This window comes from Pristis pectinata, chromosome 6, assembly GCF_009764475.1.
Source record: "Pristis pectinata isolate sPriPec2 chromosome 6, sPriPec2.1.pri, whole genome shotgun sequence".
NCBI lineage: Eukaryota > Metazoa > Chordata > Chondrichthyes > Rhinopristiformes > Pristidae > Pristis > Pristis pectinata.
In genome coordinates this window covers 111,887,078-111,907,362 of record NC_067410.1, presented here as the reverse complement: position 1 = coordinate 111,907,362, position 20,285 = coordinate 111,887,078, and the positions used below count along the sequence as shown (strand labels likewise).

Here is a 20,285-nt window from a genome sequence, read left to right as displayed (position 1 = left end):
CTGGAACTGCCTCCCCAACAGCGCCATGGGAGCCCCTTCACCAGAAGGGATGAGGAGACTGTCTTCACCCAGAGAGTGGTGGCCTGCTGCAATTCTCTCCCAGTGAAACCCATCAGTAGATGTATTCAGGAAAGAGAGACTTCCATTTCTTAATACCAAAGGGATCTAAGACACGTAGCTGGAGAAAAGAAAACAGGAACTGGGTAATATTTGAGTGATCAGCAATGATTGTATACTAGGGTGGATCAGGCCTTAAGGGCCGAATGGCCTTCTCCTGTTCCTATTTGCCACAGTTCAAGATGGCGGTTCACCACCAGCTTTTCAAGGGGCAACTGGGAATGGGCAATAAGTGCTGGCCTTGCCAGTGATGTTACATTAATCGCGGGAAGTGTCCCTGCTCCTTGCCCGTGGAGGGGGTCTTACCATGGTCGCAACTGTCCACGCTGCTCACACTGCTGCTGGGCTCCAGGTTCTGCCTCTGCAGCCGCTTCACCAGGTTGAAGGTCCTCCTCGACTTGCCCACACCCTTCATCCTGGCCAACTCGTCCTCCCCGTCGCTCCTGTCCAGGGTGATCTTCGCTGAGTTCGCCTGGGCCTCCGCCCCCAGAGCTCCTTCCTCGCCAGGCACGGACACTGACTGCTGAGACACGGGCAATGCCATGAGCTGCTGGCGGTCCGGGCTGGGGCCGAGGGGAGGGCAGACCGAGGGGAACGGTGCGACACCACACCACCCAATCCGGTCAGTGGCACATCTGGTGAAGGGAGCCTTCCTGGAGCCTGATGCATCCCACCTCTCCCACATGGACGCATGCTGGGAGAGGTCCTCCCCGGCTCTGACGTTCTCCTGCGTTTGCCTGACCTCCACTGCACACACCCAAGTCCCACCCTCTCCTCTACCAGGCAACACACATGATGCATGCACCAAAATGCAACGTGCAAGTGCATGCATAAAGTGCGCACACACATGCATAAATACACAGATACAGAATCATACACTCATGTGTTCACAAGCAGGGGCACATTTAGAGACACACACATCCCCCTCAGACACACACACACCCTCAGACACACACACAACCACACCCCCACACCCTCAGACACACACACACTCCTCAGCTACACACACACAACCTTCAGATACACACACACCCTCAGACACACACCCCTAAGATGCACACACACCCACACCCTCAGACACACACACACCCCTCAGATACACACACACAACCTTCAGATACACACACACAACCTTCAGATACACACACACCCACACCCTCAGACACACACACACCCACACCCTCAGACGCACACCTCCAGACACACACACGCGCACACAGACACACCCACACCCCCCCACCCCCAGACACACATACACACCCCCAGTCACACACCTCCCCCCAACACCCTGGGTGTACCGCAGTCAGTATAGCCCAACCTGTTATCCAGCAAAGGACACAGACCGGGACTGTCCTTACCACTGGGTTGGTGGTTGTGACGGACGATGAGTTCATGTTCCTTGTCACACTGCCCACGTCCGTCAGCCGGTGTTCGTTGTCATCCCACCTCCCGTACGCCAAGTCAATGCCCCCAACGAAGGCCACCGATTGGTCGATGACCACCAGCTTCTCATGGTGCGCCCACAGGTAAACAGTGGAGGACACGTGGTCTGGGTGCCTCATCACCTGAGGGGGGAGGTCACAGAACAGCGAACGGTCAGCGGAGTGCGGCAACTCATTGCAAGCTGCTCCCCGCAGATCGACTCACTACCTTCACGAGAATCGCTCTACTCTTTTAAATTTAAATTCTATGTCCTATCCGGATGCATCACGGCTGGGTATGGCAACTGCTCTGCCCGGGACCACAAGAAACTGCAGAGAGTTGTGGACACAGCTCAGTACATCACAGAAACCAGCCTCCCCACCATGGACTCTGTCTACACTTCTCCCTGCCTCGGTAAAGCAGCCAGCATAATCAAAGACCCCACCCACCCCGGACATTCTCTCTTCTCCCCCCTCCCATCAGGCAGAAGATACAGGAGCCTGAGGGCACGTACCACCAGGCTCAAGGACAGCTTCTACCCCACGGTGATAAGACTATTGAACGGTTCCCTTGTACAATGAGATGGACTCTGACCTCACAATCTACATTGTTATGATCTTACACCTGCAATGCACTTCCCTGTAGCCGTGACACTTTATATTCTGTTATCGTTTTACCCTGTAGTACCTCAATGCACTGTGTAATGAATTGACCTGTACGATCGGTGTGCAAGACAAGTTTTGCACTGTTGTACCTCGGTACAAGTGACAATAATAAACCAATTCCAATACCTCAACCCTGTATCTATAACCCACTCTCTGTGAATGGTGATCCGTGCTCCTGGAAGGTCTGGAACTGAGTGAATGCATTCCAGGATATAAGGGGCACAATTAATCTGCAAACTCAGGTGGAACAGAGCTGCAGTGGTCAGAGCAGAGACGCCAGAGACCATAGACGCTGGAACCTGGAGCCACAAACCACCCGTTGGAGGAACTCAGCGGGTCGAGCAGCGTCTGCGGGGTTCCGACCCGAAACGACGACAAATCCCTCCTCCCCCCCAACAGAGGCTGCTCGACCTGCTGAGTTCCTCCAGCAGATTGTCTGTTGCAGTGGCTAGAGCCACTGCCTCTGAACTCCAGGGACCTGGGGGTTCGATCCTGACCTGGGGCGCTGTCTGTGTGTTTGGAGTTTGCACGTTCTCCCTGTGACCGTGTGCCTGGTGTAGTTAAATGGTGAAAGTGTCAAAGGGCAGTTTATGGGAATGAGACAGAGAGAGAATAAGTTACAGGGAGAGAGAAGGAATAGGTTTCGTCTGCTGGGAGATAACATGAACCAGATGGGCTGAATGGCTTCCTTCAGTGTTGTGCTAAGTTTCCCCAACAAATTCCAGGCCTCCTGTCTCCTAAAGCCTATCCAAAGTGAGCAGAGATGCAAACAAAATTATGGATTGGGAATGGGTAAGGAAACTCAAAATTGAAGCCCATATATAGTGAGCCATTATCATGGAGCTTCAAGTTCCTGGGCGTCAACTTCTCAGAGGATCTGTCCTGGGCCCAACACATTGATGCAATCATGAAGAAGGCACACCAGTGGCTCTACTTCATTAGGAGTTTGAGGAGATTTGGTCTGTCACCAAAGACTCTTGCAAATTTCTACAGAAGTACAGTGGAGAGCATTCTGACTGGTTGCATCACCGCCTGGTACAGAGGCTCCAATGTGCAGGATCACAAGAGGCTGCAGAGGGTTGTAGACTCAGCCAGCTCCATCACGTCACAACTCTCCCCACCATCGAGGTCATCTTCAGGAGGTGGTGCCTCAAGAAGGCGGCATCCATCACTGAGGACCATCACCACCCGGGACATGCCCTCTTCTCGTTACTACCATCGGGGAGGAGGTACAGGAGCCTGAAGACCCACACTCAACGATTCAGAGCTAGCTTCTTCCCCTCCGCCGTCAGATTTCTGAACGGTACATGAACCCAACCTTGTTATTCCTCTGTTGCACTATTTATTTAATGTTGTAACTTATGGTAATTTTTACACCTTTACGTCTTGCACTGTTCTGCTGCCGCAAAACAACGAATTTCACAACATATGTCAGTGATAATAAACCTGACTGTGATTCTGGAGAGAATTTCAGAGATTCACTGCCCTCCGAGAGAAGAAATTTTTACGGACCTCAGTTTTAAATGGCCGGCCTCTTATTTTGAGACACGGCACTGGAGGAGCTGGCCAAGATGGGAAGGGGTAATTAAACGGTGGTTGTAAACAAGGATGGAGATTTTTTTTTAAGAGAAACAAAGAACTGCAGATGCTGGAATCTAGATGGACAGCCAGCGTCTCTTTCCCAGGGCACCAATGCTCAATACAAGAGGGCATGGCTTTAAAGTAATGGGTGGGAAGTTCAAGGGAGATATCAGAGGAAGGTTTTTTTACCCAGAGAGTGGTTGGGGCATGGAATGCGCTGCCTGGGGTGGTGGTGGAGGCAGGTACATTGGTCAAATTCAAGAGATTACTAGATAAGCATATGGAGGAATTTAAAATAGAGGGATATGTGGGAGGAAGGGGTTAGATAGTCTTAGGTGAGGTTTGAAGGTCGGCACAACAGTGTGGATTGAAGGGCCTGTATTGTGCTGTACTGTTCTATGTTCTATGCATGAAAAACAAGATGCTGGAGGAACTCAGCAGATAAGGCAACATCTGTGGAGAAAAGTATAGTCAATGTTTCGGGTCAGGAGCCTTCTTCAGGATGAGTCCCTTCTCCTTTTTTTTCCATGGGAATTTTTTTTTAATCAGAGTGAGGCTGGACTGGGAGTACCAGTCAGCAGGGTAAGGCTGGGAGGCAGGATTTGCTCCTGGAAGTGAGATTAGGAGGGAGGGGAAGTGTCAAGGGGAACACAGGCACAAAAGTGGGGACCTGTGGAACAAACAGCCTCATTTATTGTGTGCAGCTCTGGTCGCCCCATTACAGGAAGGATGTGGAGGGTTTGGAGAGGGTGTAGAAGAGGTCTCCAGGGTGCTGCCCGGATTAGAGAGTATTATCTATAAGGAGAGGGTGGACAAACATGGGTTGTTTTCTCTGGAGCGGTGGAGGCCGAGGGGAGACCTGATAGAGGTTTGTAAAATTATGAGAGGCATAGATAGAGTGGACAGTCAGTCCTTATCCTAGGATGGAAATGTCAAATACTAGAGGCCATATTTCTAAGGTGAGAGGGGGGAAAGTTTAAAGGAGATGTGTGGGGTAAGTTTTTGAACACAGAGAGTGGCGAGAGGTGGTGGAAGGAGATACAACGGCAATGCTTAAGAGGCATTTAGACAGACACATGAACAGGCAGGGAGGGATATGGACCACGTGCAGGCGGATGGGATTAGCTTGTATCGGCATCATGGTTAGCTCAGACATGGTGGGCTGAAGGGCCTGTTCCCGTGCTGTACTGTCGTGTGTTTTCCACACTGTGGTCTGAAATCCCTGATTTACCAGTCTCGTCCGTGCCCTGTTCTCAACCAAAGGTCACTCACCTTAATGTTGGGGTGAAGGCGCATCAGAGTCCTCTTGCTGTACTCGCTGTTGATGCCCAGGGCGAGCTCCACCTCCTTGTAGAGCATCACAAAGACCTTCACCCCTTGGTGCTGCCAGGAGAAAGGAAGGAGACTGGAGTCAGTGGGAATAAAAAAAACACGGATGCTGGAAAGCTGAAATAAAAACAGAAGTTGCAGGAAACACTCAGCAGGTCAGGCAGCATCTGTGGAGGGGAAACTGTTAACGCTTCAGGTCAAAGACCCTTCGTCAGAGCTGAGAGAGAGAAAACAAGTTAGTTTTAAGTTGCAGAGTAGATGGGAGAGGGGATGATTAAGGCAAAGGAAATATCTCCGATAGGGTAAGTCCACAAGTTAATGTGGCAATTAGAAGTGGATTATGTTTCAACCCTTATCGAATATCCTAACATGCAACTGGGATCAATGGAGGCCATTCAGCCCATGGAACTTGTGCTGGCGTTCTGAAAGAGCTCTCTTGTTAACCCTAACCCTCCTTCTCTTTACCTGCACCCCTACACATTCTTGTCCTTTCAAACCCTTTCCTATCCCCCTTTGGAAAGTTCCCGTTGAACCTGCCTTCACCGTCCCTTGCGGGCAGTGCACCCCAGATCACAAAGTTCGTCACGGGAAAACATTGCCTCCCCACCAGCCAACTATTAACCTGTGTCCTCTGGTTACAGACCCCAGGGTACCCCAAGTCCGCTCCGAATTCAGGAGTTGCTCCACTCTCCTGCTCGGCTTCCACCTGATCCATGGAATTCCCAAGTTGGCTGAGAGCCCCTGGAACCTCCCGATCACCGAGCGCCCACGTGCTTCCGAGACCGAGAATTCCGAGGGTGACAGACCAACACAGTCCTGTCCTGGCGCCTTCACCGTCTGCATAGCAGGATCCCACAAACAGTGGCAGGAAAATGAGTGGAGAGAATGCTTCAGCGGCGGGTGACGAGGGACGAATGTGGGAAGATCACCCCCACCCCCCCGCTGCTCCTGAAGATAGCGCCATGGTAACCTCTCCCCCTGCCTGATAGGACAGGCAAGGTCTCAGCTTCACAAAAGGACAGAGAGTGTCCCACTCCCTCAACTGGGCCCAGGTATCTGGAGCAGGGCTCGAACCCACAACCCACTGACCGTGAGTCAGTCAGGCACGCAGCAGAAGAGGCAGCAGCCACTTGTCCTGTCATCCTCCGAGGACATGTCACTGACCCTGGGATGGAGAGCTCGGGGCGGGAATGGGAACAGTGTCGTGGGAGTTTTGGGGGCAGGATTGTGACACTGCCATGGACAATGTTCTCAAACCAGTGCCCATACCCTCACGTGGAGAGCCAGGGGAGGTTACGGACTGAGTGTGTACAGCTGGGTCAGCAAACAATCTGCTGGAAGAACTTATGTTGCAGTTATATAGACATTGGTGAGGCCACACTGTATACAGTTTTGGTCACCCTGTTACAGGAAAGATGTTATTAAACCAGAAAGAGTGCAGAAAAGGTTTACTAGGATGTTGCCTGGACTTGGGGGCCTGAGTTACAAGGGGAGGTTGTGTAGACTAGGACTTTATTCCTTGGAACGTAGGAGACTGAGGGGTGACCTGCTAGAGGTGTATAAGTGTATAAGTATAGAGGTGTATAAGGTGTAGAAGTTTCCCAGGGAGGGGGTGCTAAAAACAAGAGGCCATAGGTTTAAGATCAGAGGCGAGGGATTTAAAAAGGACATCAGGAGCAGCTTCTTCACACAAAGGGTGATGCGTATTTGGAACGAGCTGCCAGAAATAGTGGTTGAGGTGGGCACATTAGCAACGTTTAAAAGCCATCTAGATAAGTCCATGGATAGGAGAGGTTTAGAGGGCTACGGGCCAAATGCAGGCAGATGGGACTAGCTTGCTGGGCAACACAGTCGGCATGGACGAGTTGGGCCGAAGGGCCTTGTTTCCCTGCTCTATAACTCAACGGGTCGAGTAGCATCTGTGGGAGGAAAGAAACTGCCGACATTTCAGGTCGACACCCTGCGTCAGGACCTGAGTTCCTCCAGCATCTGCAGTCTCTGGTGTCTCTCTAATATAGATAGGTAGTTGATGGTTGGCATGGACATGATGGGCTGAAGGGCCTGTTTCTGTGTGTATGACACTAGGGATGGTGCACACAAGGCAAGGGCAGTAAGTGTTGCCAGGAAAGCCACAAAGAGGAAAATGGAACTCACCGCTTTGCGTTTGAGGATATAGTCCAGCCTCCAATGATTCCCTTCCATCACCGGCCTCTTGAGAAAGATTTCCGGACTCAACCTGTGTTCCCCCAGAGAAAAGAGCACAGAGACACAGTCAGGCATTTAACCCCTTCAGTCCCTAGTTCAACTGCTACTGTTGTTCAACAGAGGGACCAAGGACTATAAGTACATAGTTCTCTGAAAGTGGCGTCACAGGTATTCGGGATGGTGAAGAAGGTGTTTGGCACGCTGGCCTTCATCAGTCAGGGCACTGAGCACAGAAGTTGGGACGTTATGTTGCAATTGTACAAGACATTGGTGAGGCCGTACCTGGAGCATTGTGTTCAATTTTGGTCACCCTGTTGTAGGAAAGATGCCATTAAGCTGGAAAGAATCCAAAGAAGATTTACCAGAATGTTGGAATTGGAATACCATTGTTACGTGTACCAAGGTCCAGTGAAAAACTTGTCTTGCATACCGATCGTACAGATCAACTCATTACACAGTGCATTGAGATAGTACAAGGGAAAATACAGAATGCAGAATAAAGTGTCACAGCTACAGAGAAAGTGCAGTGCAGGCAGACAATAAGGTGCAAGGCCATAACGAGGTAGATTGTGAGGTCAAGAGTCCATTTTATTGTACTAGGGAACCGATCAATAGTTTTATAACAGCCAGATAGAAGCTACTGATGAGCCTCGTGGTACGTGCTTTCAGGCTCTTCAGCCCGATGGGAGGGGGGAGAAGAGAGAATGTTCAGGGTGGGTGGGGGTCTTTGATTATGTCGGCTGCTTTACCGAGGCAGCGGGAAGTGTAGACAGAGTCCATGGAGGGGAGGCTGGTTTCCGTGATGTGCTGAGCTGTGTCCGCAACTCTCTGCAGTTTCTTGCGGTCCTGGGCAGACCAGTTGCCGTACCAAGCCGTGATGCATCCAGATTGGATGCTTTCTATGGTGCGTTGGTAAAAATTGATGAGGGTCAAAGGGGACAGCCAAATTTGGCATGTTGCCAGGACTCGAGGGTCTGAGTTACAGGGAGAGGTTGGGCAGGCTAGGACTTTATTCCTTGGAGTGTAGGAGACTGAGGGGTGACCCTATAGAGGTGTATAAAATCATGAGGGGCATAGATAGGGTGAATGCACATTGTCTTTTTTGCCAGGGAAAGGGAATCAAAAACTAGAGGACACAGGTTTAAGGTGAGAGGGGGAAGATTTAATCAGAACTTGAGGAGCAACTTTTTCACCCAGAGGGTGGTCAGTATATGGAACGAGCTGCCAGAGGAAGTGGTTGAAGCAGGTACATTAACAACATTTAAAAGGCATTTGGACAAGTCCATGGATAGGAAAGGTTTAGAGGGATATGGGCCAAATGTGGGCAAATGGGATTAGCTTAGATGAGCATTTTGGTCAGCATGGGTGAGTTGGGCTGAAGGGCCTGTTTCCGTGCTGTATGACTCTATGACTGGATGCTACCATGAACTGACCCCAGTAAACCACAGTGCCAACACCACAAATACTCTCTTATTCACCCAACTTCTCCAGATGCTTTAATGTTAGGATGAGGGAGCCGTGCATAGATGTGTATACACTCCCTCGTCACTGACTCTGAAGGTTGTCGGACTTCCTTTCCCATTGCATCTGAATGACTCGCTTGAGAAATCCATTCTCAACATGCTAGGCTATTGAGCCCATCGAGTCCATGCTGCCTCTCACCAATCCCATTCCCCCTTATTTCCTGTAACCTATTGTCACTCGAACATCCATCAACTCCCCCTGAATTCTACCCCCACCCACACACTAGGAGCAATTTACAGCAGCCAATTAACCCACCAGCCCGCACATCTTTGGGATGTTGGAGGAAACCCACACAATCACACTGAGAATGTGCAAACACCACGTAGACAGCACCTGAGATCAGGATCGACCCTGGGCCAGCTGGCAAGCAAGGGTGACCCATTGGTACTCAGAGCAGCAGAGGACAGGAGCCCATGCCTGAAGTCAGCAGTAAACCAGGTGGGACCTTTGGGACAATTGAGTAGATTCCACGGTCATTACACTGCCAGCAGAAACCTGACAAGCATCAGACTGACTGAGGTCAGTCATTGAAGGGTGGGTGAGCTGAGATGCAAGGTTTACCATGTTGTTATTTTGCTTCATTCATTTACAGAGGGCCAACAGTTGCTGCCCATTGAGAAGGTGGACCTGAGCTGCCTTCTTGAATCACTGAAGTCCTTCTGATAAAGGTGCTTCCACAGCACTGTGAGACGGTGAAGGACCAGAGATACAAGTCAGCGTGGTGTGTGACTTGGGGAACCTGCAGGTGGTGGTGTTCCCCTGCGCCTGCCGCCCTTGTCCCCCTCTTGGTGGTGGAGGTCACAGGTTTGGGAGTAGCCTGGGTGAGTAACTGCATACTTGATGGTGCACACTGCCGGTGGTGGAGAGAGTGAACGTTTTGGGTGGTGGATGGGGTGCTTATCCTGGATGGCGTCGATCTTCTTGAGGAGTTGTTGACACTGAGCTCATGTAACTGGGCAGAAAGTGTTTCATCACACCCTGCAGATGGCAGAAAGGCTCTGGGGTGTCAGGAAGTGAGTCACCACACCATTCCATGGTTCTACCCTCCCCTCCCTCCACCTGACTCCATCTGCCTTTTTATTATTTCCTGCTTCCACCTACCTCTGGTTCCCAACTCCACCCCTCCCCTGCCTGCCTCCATCTGCTCGTGATCTCTTGCCCCTCCTCGGCCCACCTGTCACCTTCTGGCCCGTCTCACTGCTCCCCCTCTCCCCCTTATACCAGCCATCTCCCCTTCTCCGCTCCCAGTCCTGATGCAGGGTTTCAACTCAAAATGTCAAGAATTCCTTCCCCACCCCCCCCCACCCCTACAGAGGCTGCCCAACCCACTGTGTCCCTCCAGAAGGCTATGTGTTGCTCCAGATTCCAGTATCTGCAGTCTATGACCTAGCTTGTGATGTTGTTCAACCTCAGGACTACAGGATATCACCAGTCCCAGGGTTGATATATTAGTAGGGCTGTGACATGCCACTGGGTAACAGCTGTCATCTGATGCCCTCTACCCTCAATGCCTCCAGTGACAAGCTGAATTCACAAGAGTCTTTAATGTTTAAACAACAACTTTTGACAAAATCTGCCTCAATTCACCTACAGTTGGTCCTCTCATCGTTTGGATGAGTACGCATAAGCAGAACCCCGCCCCCCCCCCCCCCGCTGATCCCAAACATGCATGATCCTCTGATATCTGCCCAGCACAGGAGGAGACTAAACCATGAGGTGCCTGATTAGCCTTGGTCTAGCTCAGCTGGACGGTCTTGGTCTAGGGTAGGGTTAGAACGCACGCTCCTCCTGTGTCTGAAGTCCCACACCACCAGGTTCAGGAACAGCTACTTCCCTTGAACCACCGGCAAACCCCTAATCACTACAGCAACACAGTAAGATAGACCCTTGACCTCACAATCTACCTCGTTATGACTTTTCACCTTATTGTCTGCCTGCACTGCACTTTCTCTGTAATGTAACACTTTATTCTGCATTCTGTTATTGTTTTACCTTGTACTACCTCAATGCACTGTGTAATGAACTGATCTGTATGAACGGTATGCAAGACAAGTTTTTCACTCTACCTCAGTACAAGTGACAATAATAAACCAATTTACCATGAGCTAATTGAATGGTGGAGCAGGCTCGAGGCACTAGTTGACGTGTTGAGTTCAATTGACAGGAAGTTATGTCGCAGCTCTGTAAAACTCAGGCCACATCTGGAGTATTGCATTCAATTCTGGTCGCCCTATTGCAGGAAGGATGTGGAGGCTTTGGAGAGGGTGCAGAAGAGGTTCACCAGGATGCTGCCTGGATTAGACAGTATTATCTGTAAGGAGAGGTTGGACAAACTTGGGTTGTTTTCTCTGGAGTGTCGGAGGCTGAGGGGAGACCTGATAGAGGGTTATACGATTATGAGAGGCATAGAGTAGACACCTGGTACCTGTTTCCCAGGGTTGAAATGTCTAATGCATTTAAGGTGAGAGGGGAAAGTTCAAAGGAGATGTGTGGGGCAAGTTTTTGTTTTTACACAGGGAGCAGTGGGTGCCTGGAATGCAGTGCCAGGGGTGGGGGTGGAGGCAGGTAATATAGAGGTGTTTAAGAGGCTCTTAGATAGGCAGATGGATGTGCAGAGAATGGAGGGAGTTGGACATTGTGCTGGCAGAAGGGATTAATTTAGTTGTGTGTCCAATAACTAGTTCGGCCCAACATCGTGGGCTGGAAGGCCTGTTCCTGTGTTGTACTGTTCCACAGTCTATGTTCTACGTGGGCTGATTGGCCAAATCGTGGTCCTGTTCCTCCCCGAATGATCCGTGTTGCCTGACTTACCACCAGTCTGTGATGAATATTTCTTCCTGGGCATTTTCCAGGGCATCTGCCACGTCCTCGAAGTAGTTTTTGGCATTGACATACCTGTGTGCGGAGGGTGAGAGACAGGGTTAAACAATGGGCACTCAGCCGGGGACTCGTGTTCCCAAACGCCCATCCACCCCTCTGGAAGGCCGGATTAGTGGGAGAAGCTGGACATGGGATAGCAGTGGGAGATGGGTGGAGGGTTTGGGGGGGTGGGGAGGAGGCTAATGATGGTGAGGGGTAGGGTGGGTGCTTAAGGAGGTGGGAGGGGATGTGGGCAGTTGGAGGTGAAGTGCCTCTGGGGCTGGGGACAGGGGAGGGAGAAGTGTGAGTCAAGGTAGGTAGGGCGCAGGGTTTTCACGCAGCGGGTAGAGCCGCTGCCTCACGGCACCAGGACCCTGGGTTCAAACCCGACCTCCGGCGCTGTCTGTGGGGAGTTTGCACGTTCTCCTTGTGACCACGTGGGTTTCCCCCGGGTGCTCCGGTTCCCTCCCACGTCCCAAAGCCATGCGGGTCAGTGGGTTAATTGGATGCTATAAATTACCCCTAAGTGTGTGGGTGGGGGGGGTGTAGAATCTCAGGGGCATTGATGGGAATGAGTGAGAGAATGCGGTTGGGGAGCAGGGAACTAAAGGAAGAGGAATGGGACTCATGGGGTTTGCTCCCCTGGGAGCCAGCATGAAGCTGATAGGCTGAACGGCCTCCTTCAGATTCAGTCTGTCTAAGAGGTACAACAGTAAAGAGCTACAAGACTGTACAACAGTCTTTTTCCCCCAGGCTGTCAGGCTCCTGAATACCTTGGAGACAGGTTCAGACAAATGCCACGTCAAAAGCCCTGGTTTGCACAACGGCGTAAAGAACTTTGGCTGCTGCTGGACATGTTTATACAATTAGTGCAACACACTTGAGTTCTGTATTTTCTTTGTCCAACTCAGTTTTGCACTAACTCTGCACTAATTTTGTATTCTGTATATACCGTTTTTTGCACTATTTGTGCTTGGACAGTTTTTTTTGTCCGTGTTTATTGTATGTCCTCTGTTGTATGTATGTCCTCTGTTGTATGTATGTCCTCTGTTGTATGTATGTCCTCTGTTGTGAGAGTCTGGGGGAAACGACATTTCATTCCGCCATGTGTTTTTATAGCATATGGGTGACTGACAATAAAGTAACTGGAACTTGAAGGTGGTGGTGCCTTGGGGAGAGGGGATAGGCAGTGAAGAGCAATGAGAGGGAGGGGATTGCACGCAAAGAGTTTAAGACCCGATCCAAGCTGGAATACTTGGCGATGGGGGTGAGCCCTCTCCCAGTCCTTTCTGCATCACTTCCGATGGAATGCTCACCATTTGGACAGAATTCCTTCGTCCACAGAAGCGAAGGATGTGAAGCGTTGGTCCTTCAGGAAGACGGCAGCGTGCTCGTGAATGAACTCCTCGATCTCCTGACCCCACCAGCGGGCATGGCGGTAACTGTTGCATTTGATGATCAGGGTTCTGCAACAAGGAAGGAAAATTATCAGTACTGCCAGAGCTCCCTCAGTACCGTCCCCACACAGTGTGACCCCTTCCTCAGTACCGTCCCCACACAGTGACCCCTTCCTCAGTACCGTCCCCACACAGTGCGACCCCTTCCTCAGTACCGTCCCCACACAGTGCGACCCCTTCCTCAGTACCGTCCCCACACAGTGCGACCCCTTCCTCAGTACCGTCCCCACACAGTGCGACCCCTTCCTCAGTACCGTCCCCACACAGTGACCCCTCCCTCAGTACCACCCCTTTTTTTTTAATAATAAACGTTTATTCACTATAAGCACTACAAAAGACAACCAGTGTCAATACACTACATCTAATACAGAAAAGAAGAAACTATGCAACGACATACTATGGTAGAGAATGCAAACTAATACTAACAAAACACACACGCGACGCTACACCCGTCAACGCGACACTTCAAATAAGAATCGCGTTCGTACCGTCCACGATACACGCAATCCCGAGGGGCCCACCGAGCGTGGAACTCGGCTAAGGTGCCCGCGGAAAGCGCAGAAGATGGGCAGGCAGGCCGACCTGCCGGTACCCTCGGCGGCCCGCCACCGCGTCCCGTGGATGGCCAGCTTGGTCAGGCCCAGCAGGAGACCCACCAGGAGATCCGCCGCGCGCCCCTCCCCGCGCCGCACCGGGTGCCCGTAAACCAACAGCGCCGGGCTGAAGTGCAACCAGAACTTAAGCAGCAGCCCCCGCAAATACTCGAAGAGGGGCTGCAACCTCTCGCACTCTGCGTCGGTACCACCCCTCCTACAGTGTGACCCTCCCTCAGTACCGTCCCTCATGATTGTACCTTGGAACACTACATTAACTCTATTAACTACTCAGTAAGCCCTGTCACCACTGTTTGACTGTTATCTGTTTACCAATGACTCCCTGGTAACCCATTGTCCAAATTAAACAGTCCTCTGATAGAAACTTCCAGGTTCAATTATAATGAAGATATTGCTATTGCATCATCATTTGTCTAAATCCTGGAGATTAAACATTGTTCGAATCCATCGTAATCAGTCATGGTTAGTAAATATGAGCACAACCCTCTCAGTAATGACCATCGCTTCTTCAAAACTCGACAGGAACTTGGAGAGCAGCAGATACCAGCCTGTGACATCAAACTATGTGAGGCGCACTGTCACTGTCAGGCAACAAGTCTGAGAGGTGATATCATAGAGTCACAGCACAGAACCAGGCCCAATGACCCAACTCATCCATGTTGACCAAGGTGTCCTACCAAGCTCGTCCCATTTGCCTGCGTTTGGCCCGTATCCCTCTAAACCTTCCCCGTTCATTTAGTTGGGCCAAAAGACCTGTCCAACTGGGCAGGCACGGTAGTGTAGTGTAGCGGTTAGCGTAACACTATTTACAGTGCCAGCGACCCAGGTTCAATTCCGGCCGCTGTCTGTAAGGAGTTTGTACGTTCTCCCCGTGTCTGCGTGGGTTTCCTCCGGGTGCTCCGGTTTCCTCCCACATTCCAAGGACGTATAGGTTAGGAAGTTGTGGGCATGCCATGTTGGCACCAGAAGTATGGCAACACTTACGGGCTGCCCCCGGAACACTCTACGCAAAAGATGCATTTCACTGTGTTTCGGTGTGCCTGTGATTAATAAAGATATCTGATCTTCTGCACCAAGACATCGTTCTGCTAGAGCCACAGCCTGGATCCTGACCAATATTTGCCCCTTAGCCAATAGCTGTCATTAGGAAGAATTTGCGTGTCCTTCTTTTTCCGAAGTCTTGGAATACTTAGCATCAGAGCAAGGAATATCTTGACTTAACATCACATCCTGAAGTTGGTGAGTCCCTTTGTCCTGTACGGACAGTGTCAGCCTGGAGTACACCACAAGTTGCCAAGGCCACCACTAAGCACTAGGGTTAACATGCAGAGGAACAGCAACAAGTTAGAGAAGTAATACTGAACCTGCAGGGAACCTTGGTTAGACCACACGGAGCACGGCGTACAGTTCTGAGTCACCGTCAACAGGATGTAGAAGTACTGGAGAATGTGCAGAAAAGGATGAGACCAGAAAGACGAAGTTTACCCGTTAGGACAGACTGGGTCTCTCTCGTCTCGAGAGGACAAGGCTGAGCGGTGACCTATTGGAGGCCCTGAAGGGCTTTGATGGAGTGGATGGAGAGAGAAGGAGAGAGAACAATTCCAGCAGTGGGGAAGAGCAGAACCCGAGGCCAACAGTACCAGAGGGGAAACTCCTTCACTCAGGGAGCAGCGAGAGCGTGGTGCTCACTCCCGCTCGGAGGGCTTGAGGGGAATAGTGACAATGCATTGAATTGGAGGCTGGACAAAGATGAGGGAGAAGGGGGTCACACTGACAGACAAGAAAGATGGGAGTGGGGCACGAACAGCAGCACTGGTTGGGCCAAGTGGCCTATTTCTGTGCCGTACATCCCGTGTACAAGTCTCTGGAGTGGTACGTGAAGCCACGACGGTTTCCACCAGTGGGTGGGGATCGGAGGGGGTTCAGTGTTCCATGGGGGGAAGTGGACCCACCTGGACAGGTTCTCGATTCTGATGCCGTATTTCGTCTCCGTGTCCTTGATGCCCAACTTGACGCTGAATTCTTTGTCCACGAGCAGAACGAAGGCGACGGCGCCCGAGTCCGGCCGCATGTACAGGACAAAGGAGTCCTTCACCGCCAGCCACCTGCAGGCAAAGGACGTTCACACCACAGCTTCCCAGCTGATCACCACCAGCACGGATGTCCGTCCCTAACTCACCCCGTCCTCATCACCCACTCCCTCAATCTTCTCCGTGATTGCAAACTTCATCCTTTTTTCAAAATTCCTCCATGGCCCCGTCCTCTCTCCTCCTCCAGCTCGACAAACCTCAGTTCTGGCCTCAGGCACATCCCTCAAGAACCAGCAGGTGCACTTTCAGTTGTCTGGGCTCTAAGCTCTGGAACTCACTCCCTGCTCTCTCTCTTCTTCAGTTGTCTGGGCCCTCAGCTCTGGAACTCTCTCCCTACACCTCCCTGCTCTCTCTCCTCCTTCAGCTGCCCAGGCTCTGACCTCCAGAACTCCCTCCCTACACCTCCCTGCTCTCTCTCCTCCTTCAGCTGCCCAGGCTCTGAGCTCTGGAGCTCCTTCTCTAATCCTCCCCACACTGTCTCTGCTTACTGGATAAGGGTTATACTTGCAAAAGAGAGAATGCAGCAAAGATTCACCAGACTTGTATCCTGGGATGAAACAAAATCAACTCGGCCTGTATTCTCTAGTTTAAGAATGAGAGTTGACCTCATTGAGAGTTCTAAAATTCTTAGTGGGCTTGGGAGGTCGGATGCAGGGGGAAGGTTCTCCCCAGCTGGGGAATCTAGGACCTGAAGGCAGAGTTTAAGACTGAGGACTGAGCTCTGGAGAAATGTCTTCACTCAGCAGATGGTGAACCTTTGGAATTCTTTACCCTGAAGGGCTGTGGAGGCTCAGCCACTGAGATCACGCCAAACAGAAGTTGATTTCTGGATTATTTAAGGAATCAAAAGCATGTGGAGATAAGGCAGGAAATGGGAGCTGATTACTACTGTTTCAGTTTTAATCAGGATGTTTACAATAATTTTAACTGGAAGGTTGCTGACCCTGAATGTTTTTTGCTCCTTTTTTAGTCAATCTGCTGGAAGAACTCAGCAGGTCGAGCAGCATCTGTGAAGCCAGAGGGGTGGCTGACGTTTCGGGTCGAGACCCTGGATCAGTCCTACTGGAGGGTTTCGACCCAAAACATTGATCAACCCTCTGCCTCCACAGATGCTGCTCGACCTGCTGAGATCCTCCAGCAGTTTGTTTTTTGCTCCAGAATGCAGCACCTTTTGGACTGCAGTCACTTACTCTTTGGATTGCAGTCTCTTGTGTCTCTGTCTGACTAAAAGAAGGGGTTCCTTTTAAGTGGAGACCCCCAGTTGCAACCGAAATATTGGCTTTGACAATTTTAAATAATCTATTGATGGGGTCCATGAGGAATAGAAAACCTTTGCACAGTAACTTGTCATCAATCTAGCCAAGGCATTTGACTGCATGGTCCATATGTTATTGTGTTGTTATGTAGGTATAATAAAGAACTACAGTTCCCAGTAGGCAATGCAAGGGGTCACATGGAGGAACCGGAAGCAGCTGTAAAAAGAGAGGGAAAGCAAGCTGTCTGGTGTTGGTTAATAAAAATGTTCAGGTGTTAAACCCACATGAAGTTTGTCTCTGATGAAGAACAAACAGAACAGTCCAGAAGTTTGTTATCGAGGCTCTTGGTCTCATGGGTACAGATGGACATTTTATTAACCTCAATGCTGAATTATATTTTAACGCAGCCACTACGGTCAAAGGTAATAAAACAAAGCCTAGGCCTAACCCGACAGAGAGAGGACTGCGGGAAGGTGACCTGCTCACTTAACGTCATTATGGACTTCTGATTCTGTTCGTGATCTGGGGAGGGTTGTGGGTTCCACTTAAGCAGTGGCAGAACGCCGACGATGTAGAAGATTGACACTGACCTCAATGAACAGGGAGGTTCAAGGGGCTGTGGCCTCCTCCTGCTCCTATCTCATGTTTTCTCCTGCTTCAGGACGTTTCTCAAAAGCTACCCCTTTGAACAAGCTGTAATTCACCAGTTCTAGTGTCTCTGGATGGGTTTTAGTAAAGAGTGCCCTGGGGTGTTTTAATAAGCTAAGAACATGTAACTTTCTTCAGCTGTAGCCAGGAGTATCATCTGGCAATCACACTGTCGTGTTTGTAAAGCTTCTACCCAAGAAAATGCAATGTTGGCATTCATTTCTAGAGGAAGAGAATATATAAGAGCAGGGATGTGATGTTGAGGTTCTATAAGGCATTGGTAAGACCTCACTTGGAGCACTGTGTGCAGTTTTGGGCTCCTTATTGGATGTGCTGACGTTGGAGAGGGTTCAGAGAAGATTCACTAGAACGATTCCGGGAATGAGAGGGTTAACATATGAGGACTGTTTGACGGCTCTTGGGCTGTACTCCTTGGAGTTCAGAAGAATGGGGGGGGACCTCATAGAAACATTTCGAATGTTAAAAGGTTTGGACAGAGTAGATGTGGCAAGGTTGTTTCCCATGGTAGGGGAGTCTAGTACAAGAGGGCATGACTTCAGGATTGAAGGGCGCCCATTCAGAACAGAGATGCGGAGAAATTTCTTTAGCCAGAGAGTGGTGAATCTGTGGAATTTGTTGCCACGGGCGGCCGTGGAGGCAAAGTCACTGGGTGTATTTAAGGCAGAGATTGATAGGTATCTGAGTAGCCAGGGCATCAAGAGTTATGGTGAGAAGGCAGGGGAGTGGGCTAAATGGGAGAATGGATCACATCATCATAGAATGGCAGAGCAGACTCGATGGGCCGAATGGCCCACTTCTGCTCCTTTGTCTTATGATCTTATGGAAAATGAACTCAACCCAGCTGAGCTGACCTCTGCCTCACTTACCTTTTGGACCAGCGGTAACAGGCTTGGTTGCTCCCACAGCAGTTGAGGCCTGGAATTCTGTGTCCCCCAGAACGTTTCATCACAAAACCTTCCCTGCAAAAAGGAGGAATTCAGATCAGTCTCTGTCACCCAGGACACAGGGACAACCAAGGCCAAAGATCTATGTCAACGGGTGGTGCTGGTCGATGTGGTCACTATGGGCTGAAGGGCCTGTTTCCGTGCAGTGTGAGTCCGTGATTCTGCCATCCAGTGGGAACGCAGACACAGACACCAGCCCTGCACAAGCTCAAGTTCCTCCGCGGGGTGTCTGGGGTGGCAAGTGGGGTGATACCTTGTGATCAGCTGCCTTCTCACCACATGCTGGGTCACCAACTCTCCTGGGGTTGGAAACTATTCCCCAGGACCCCGGGATGATAAAGGCAGAACAGAAAAATCATCCATGCATTACAATTCTCTTAAAAAAAAACTTCAAATGATTATGAAGTACAAGAGACGACAACCGTTTGACCATCTAACAAGAATCCTCCAATCAGGTAATGAAGAGAAGACATTAGTGAGGCCATACCGAGAGTCCTGTGTACAGTTTTGATCACCCTGTTACAGAAAGACGTCATTAAGCTTGAAAGTGTGCAAAGACTTACAAGAATGCTGCCAAGACTTGAGGGCCTGAGCTATAAGGGAGAGGTTAGGCAGGCTAGGTCTTTATTCCTTGGAGCGTAGGAGATGGTGGGGTGACCTTACAGAGGTGTATAAAATCATGAGGGGCAGAGATAGGGTGAATGCACGCAGTTTTTTTCCCAGGGTTGGGGAATCAAGAGCTAGAGAGCATAGGTTTAAGGTGAGGGGGGGAGATTTAATTGGAACCTGAGGGGCAACTTTTTCCACCCAGAGGGTGGTCAGTATATGGAACGAGCTGCCAGAGGAAGTGGTTGAGGCAGGTACATTAACAACATTTAAAAGACACTTGGATAGGTCCATGGATAGGAAAGTTTTAGAAGGATATGGGCCAAACGCGGGAAAATGGGACTAGATGAGATGGGCATCTTGGTGGGCATGGACAAGTTGGGCCAAAGGGCCTGTTTCTGTACTGTGTGACTATGACCGTATTCACATTCCATGGCCACATGGTGTGGGGCCAGTGGGGTGCTGACAGGCCAGGCAACCATTGGGATCAGTGGTTTGGGGATAGAATGTCATGTGATGGCACACCCAGTCTGTGCTCCAACCAGATTTGGGGGCAAGGACTAGTTATCCAGCCTGCCCAGTTACCCCTTATCTGTCCAGTCCTCCCCCCCCGTCCCCTGCACGTTCAACGCCATCTCGTGTCACCGAGAATGGAACATTCTCTGCACTGCTGGGCGTGTTCAGATGGTGATCCCATTGGACAGCAGAGTCATATGGTGTGCCTTCCCAAACCAGTGAACGTTTTCACAGACAGTTACGAAAATTCATTTTTGCATCAAGAGTTTTGAGTTATAGAGTCACAGAGCATGGAAACAGGCCCTTCGGCCCAACTGGTCCATGCTGACGGAGACACCCATCTAAGCTGGTCCCATTTGCCCCATATCCCTCTAGACCTTTCCTATCCAGGTACCTGTCCAATTGTCTTTTAAACGTTAATGTTCCTGCCT

At 50.5% G+C, this 20,285-nt stretch overlaps 1 protein-coding gene across 7 annotated transcripts in view; it reads right to left on the bottom strand.

Annotated features, from left to right (window-relative positions):
- Positions 1–20,285, bottom strand: part of LOC127571989 (phospholipase D1-like) — a 168,484-nt gene that overhangs the window by 69,435 nt on the left and 78,764 nt on the right. For 6 of the 7 annotated variants that reach the window (XM_052018785.1, XM_052018783.1, XM_052018786.1 and 3 more), the window contains 8 exons: positions 18,655–18,747; positions 15,726–15,878; positions 13,019–13,168; positions 11,655–11,738; positions 7,269–7,350; positions 5,058–5,168; positions 1,476–1,682; positions 424–640 (listed from right to left, as the gene is read on the bottom strand). In XM_052018785.1, the coding sequence (XP_051874745.1) occupies positions 424–640; positions 1,476–1,682; positions 5,058–5,168; positions 7,269–7,350; positions 11,655–11,738; positions 13,019–13,168; positions 15,726–15,878; positions 18,655–18,747 (1,097 nt within the window). The remainder of the gene's footprint in view (positions 1–423; positions 641–1,475; positions 1,683–5,057; positions 5,169–7,268; positions 7,351–11,654; positions 11,739–13,018; positions 13,169–15,725; positions 15,879–18,654; positions 18,748–20,285) is intronic. The other variant, XM_052018787.1, reaches the window with a different exon arrangement.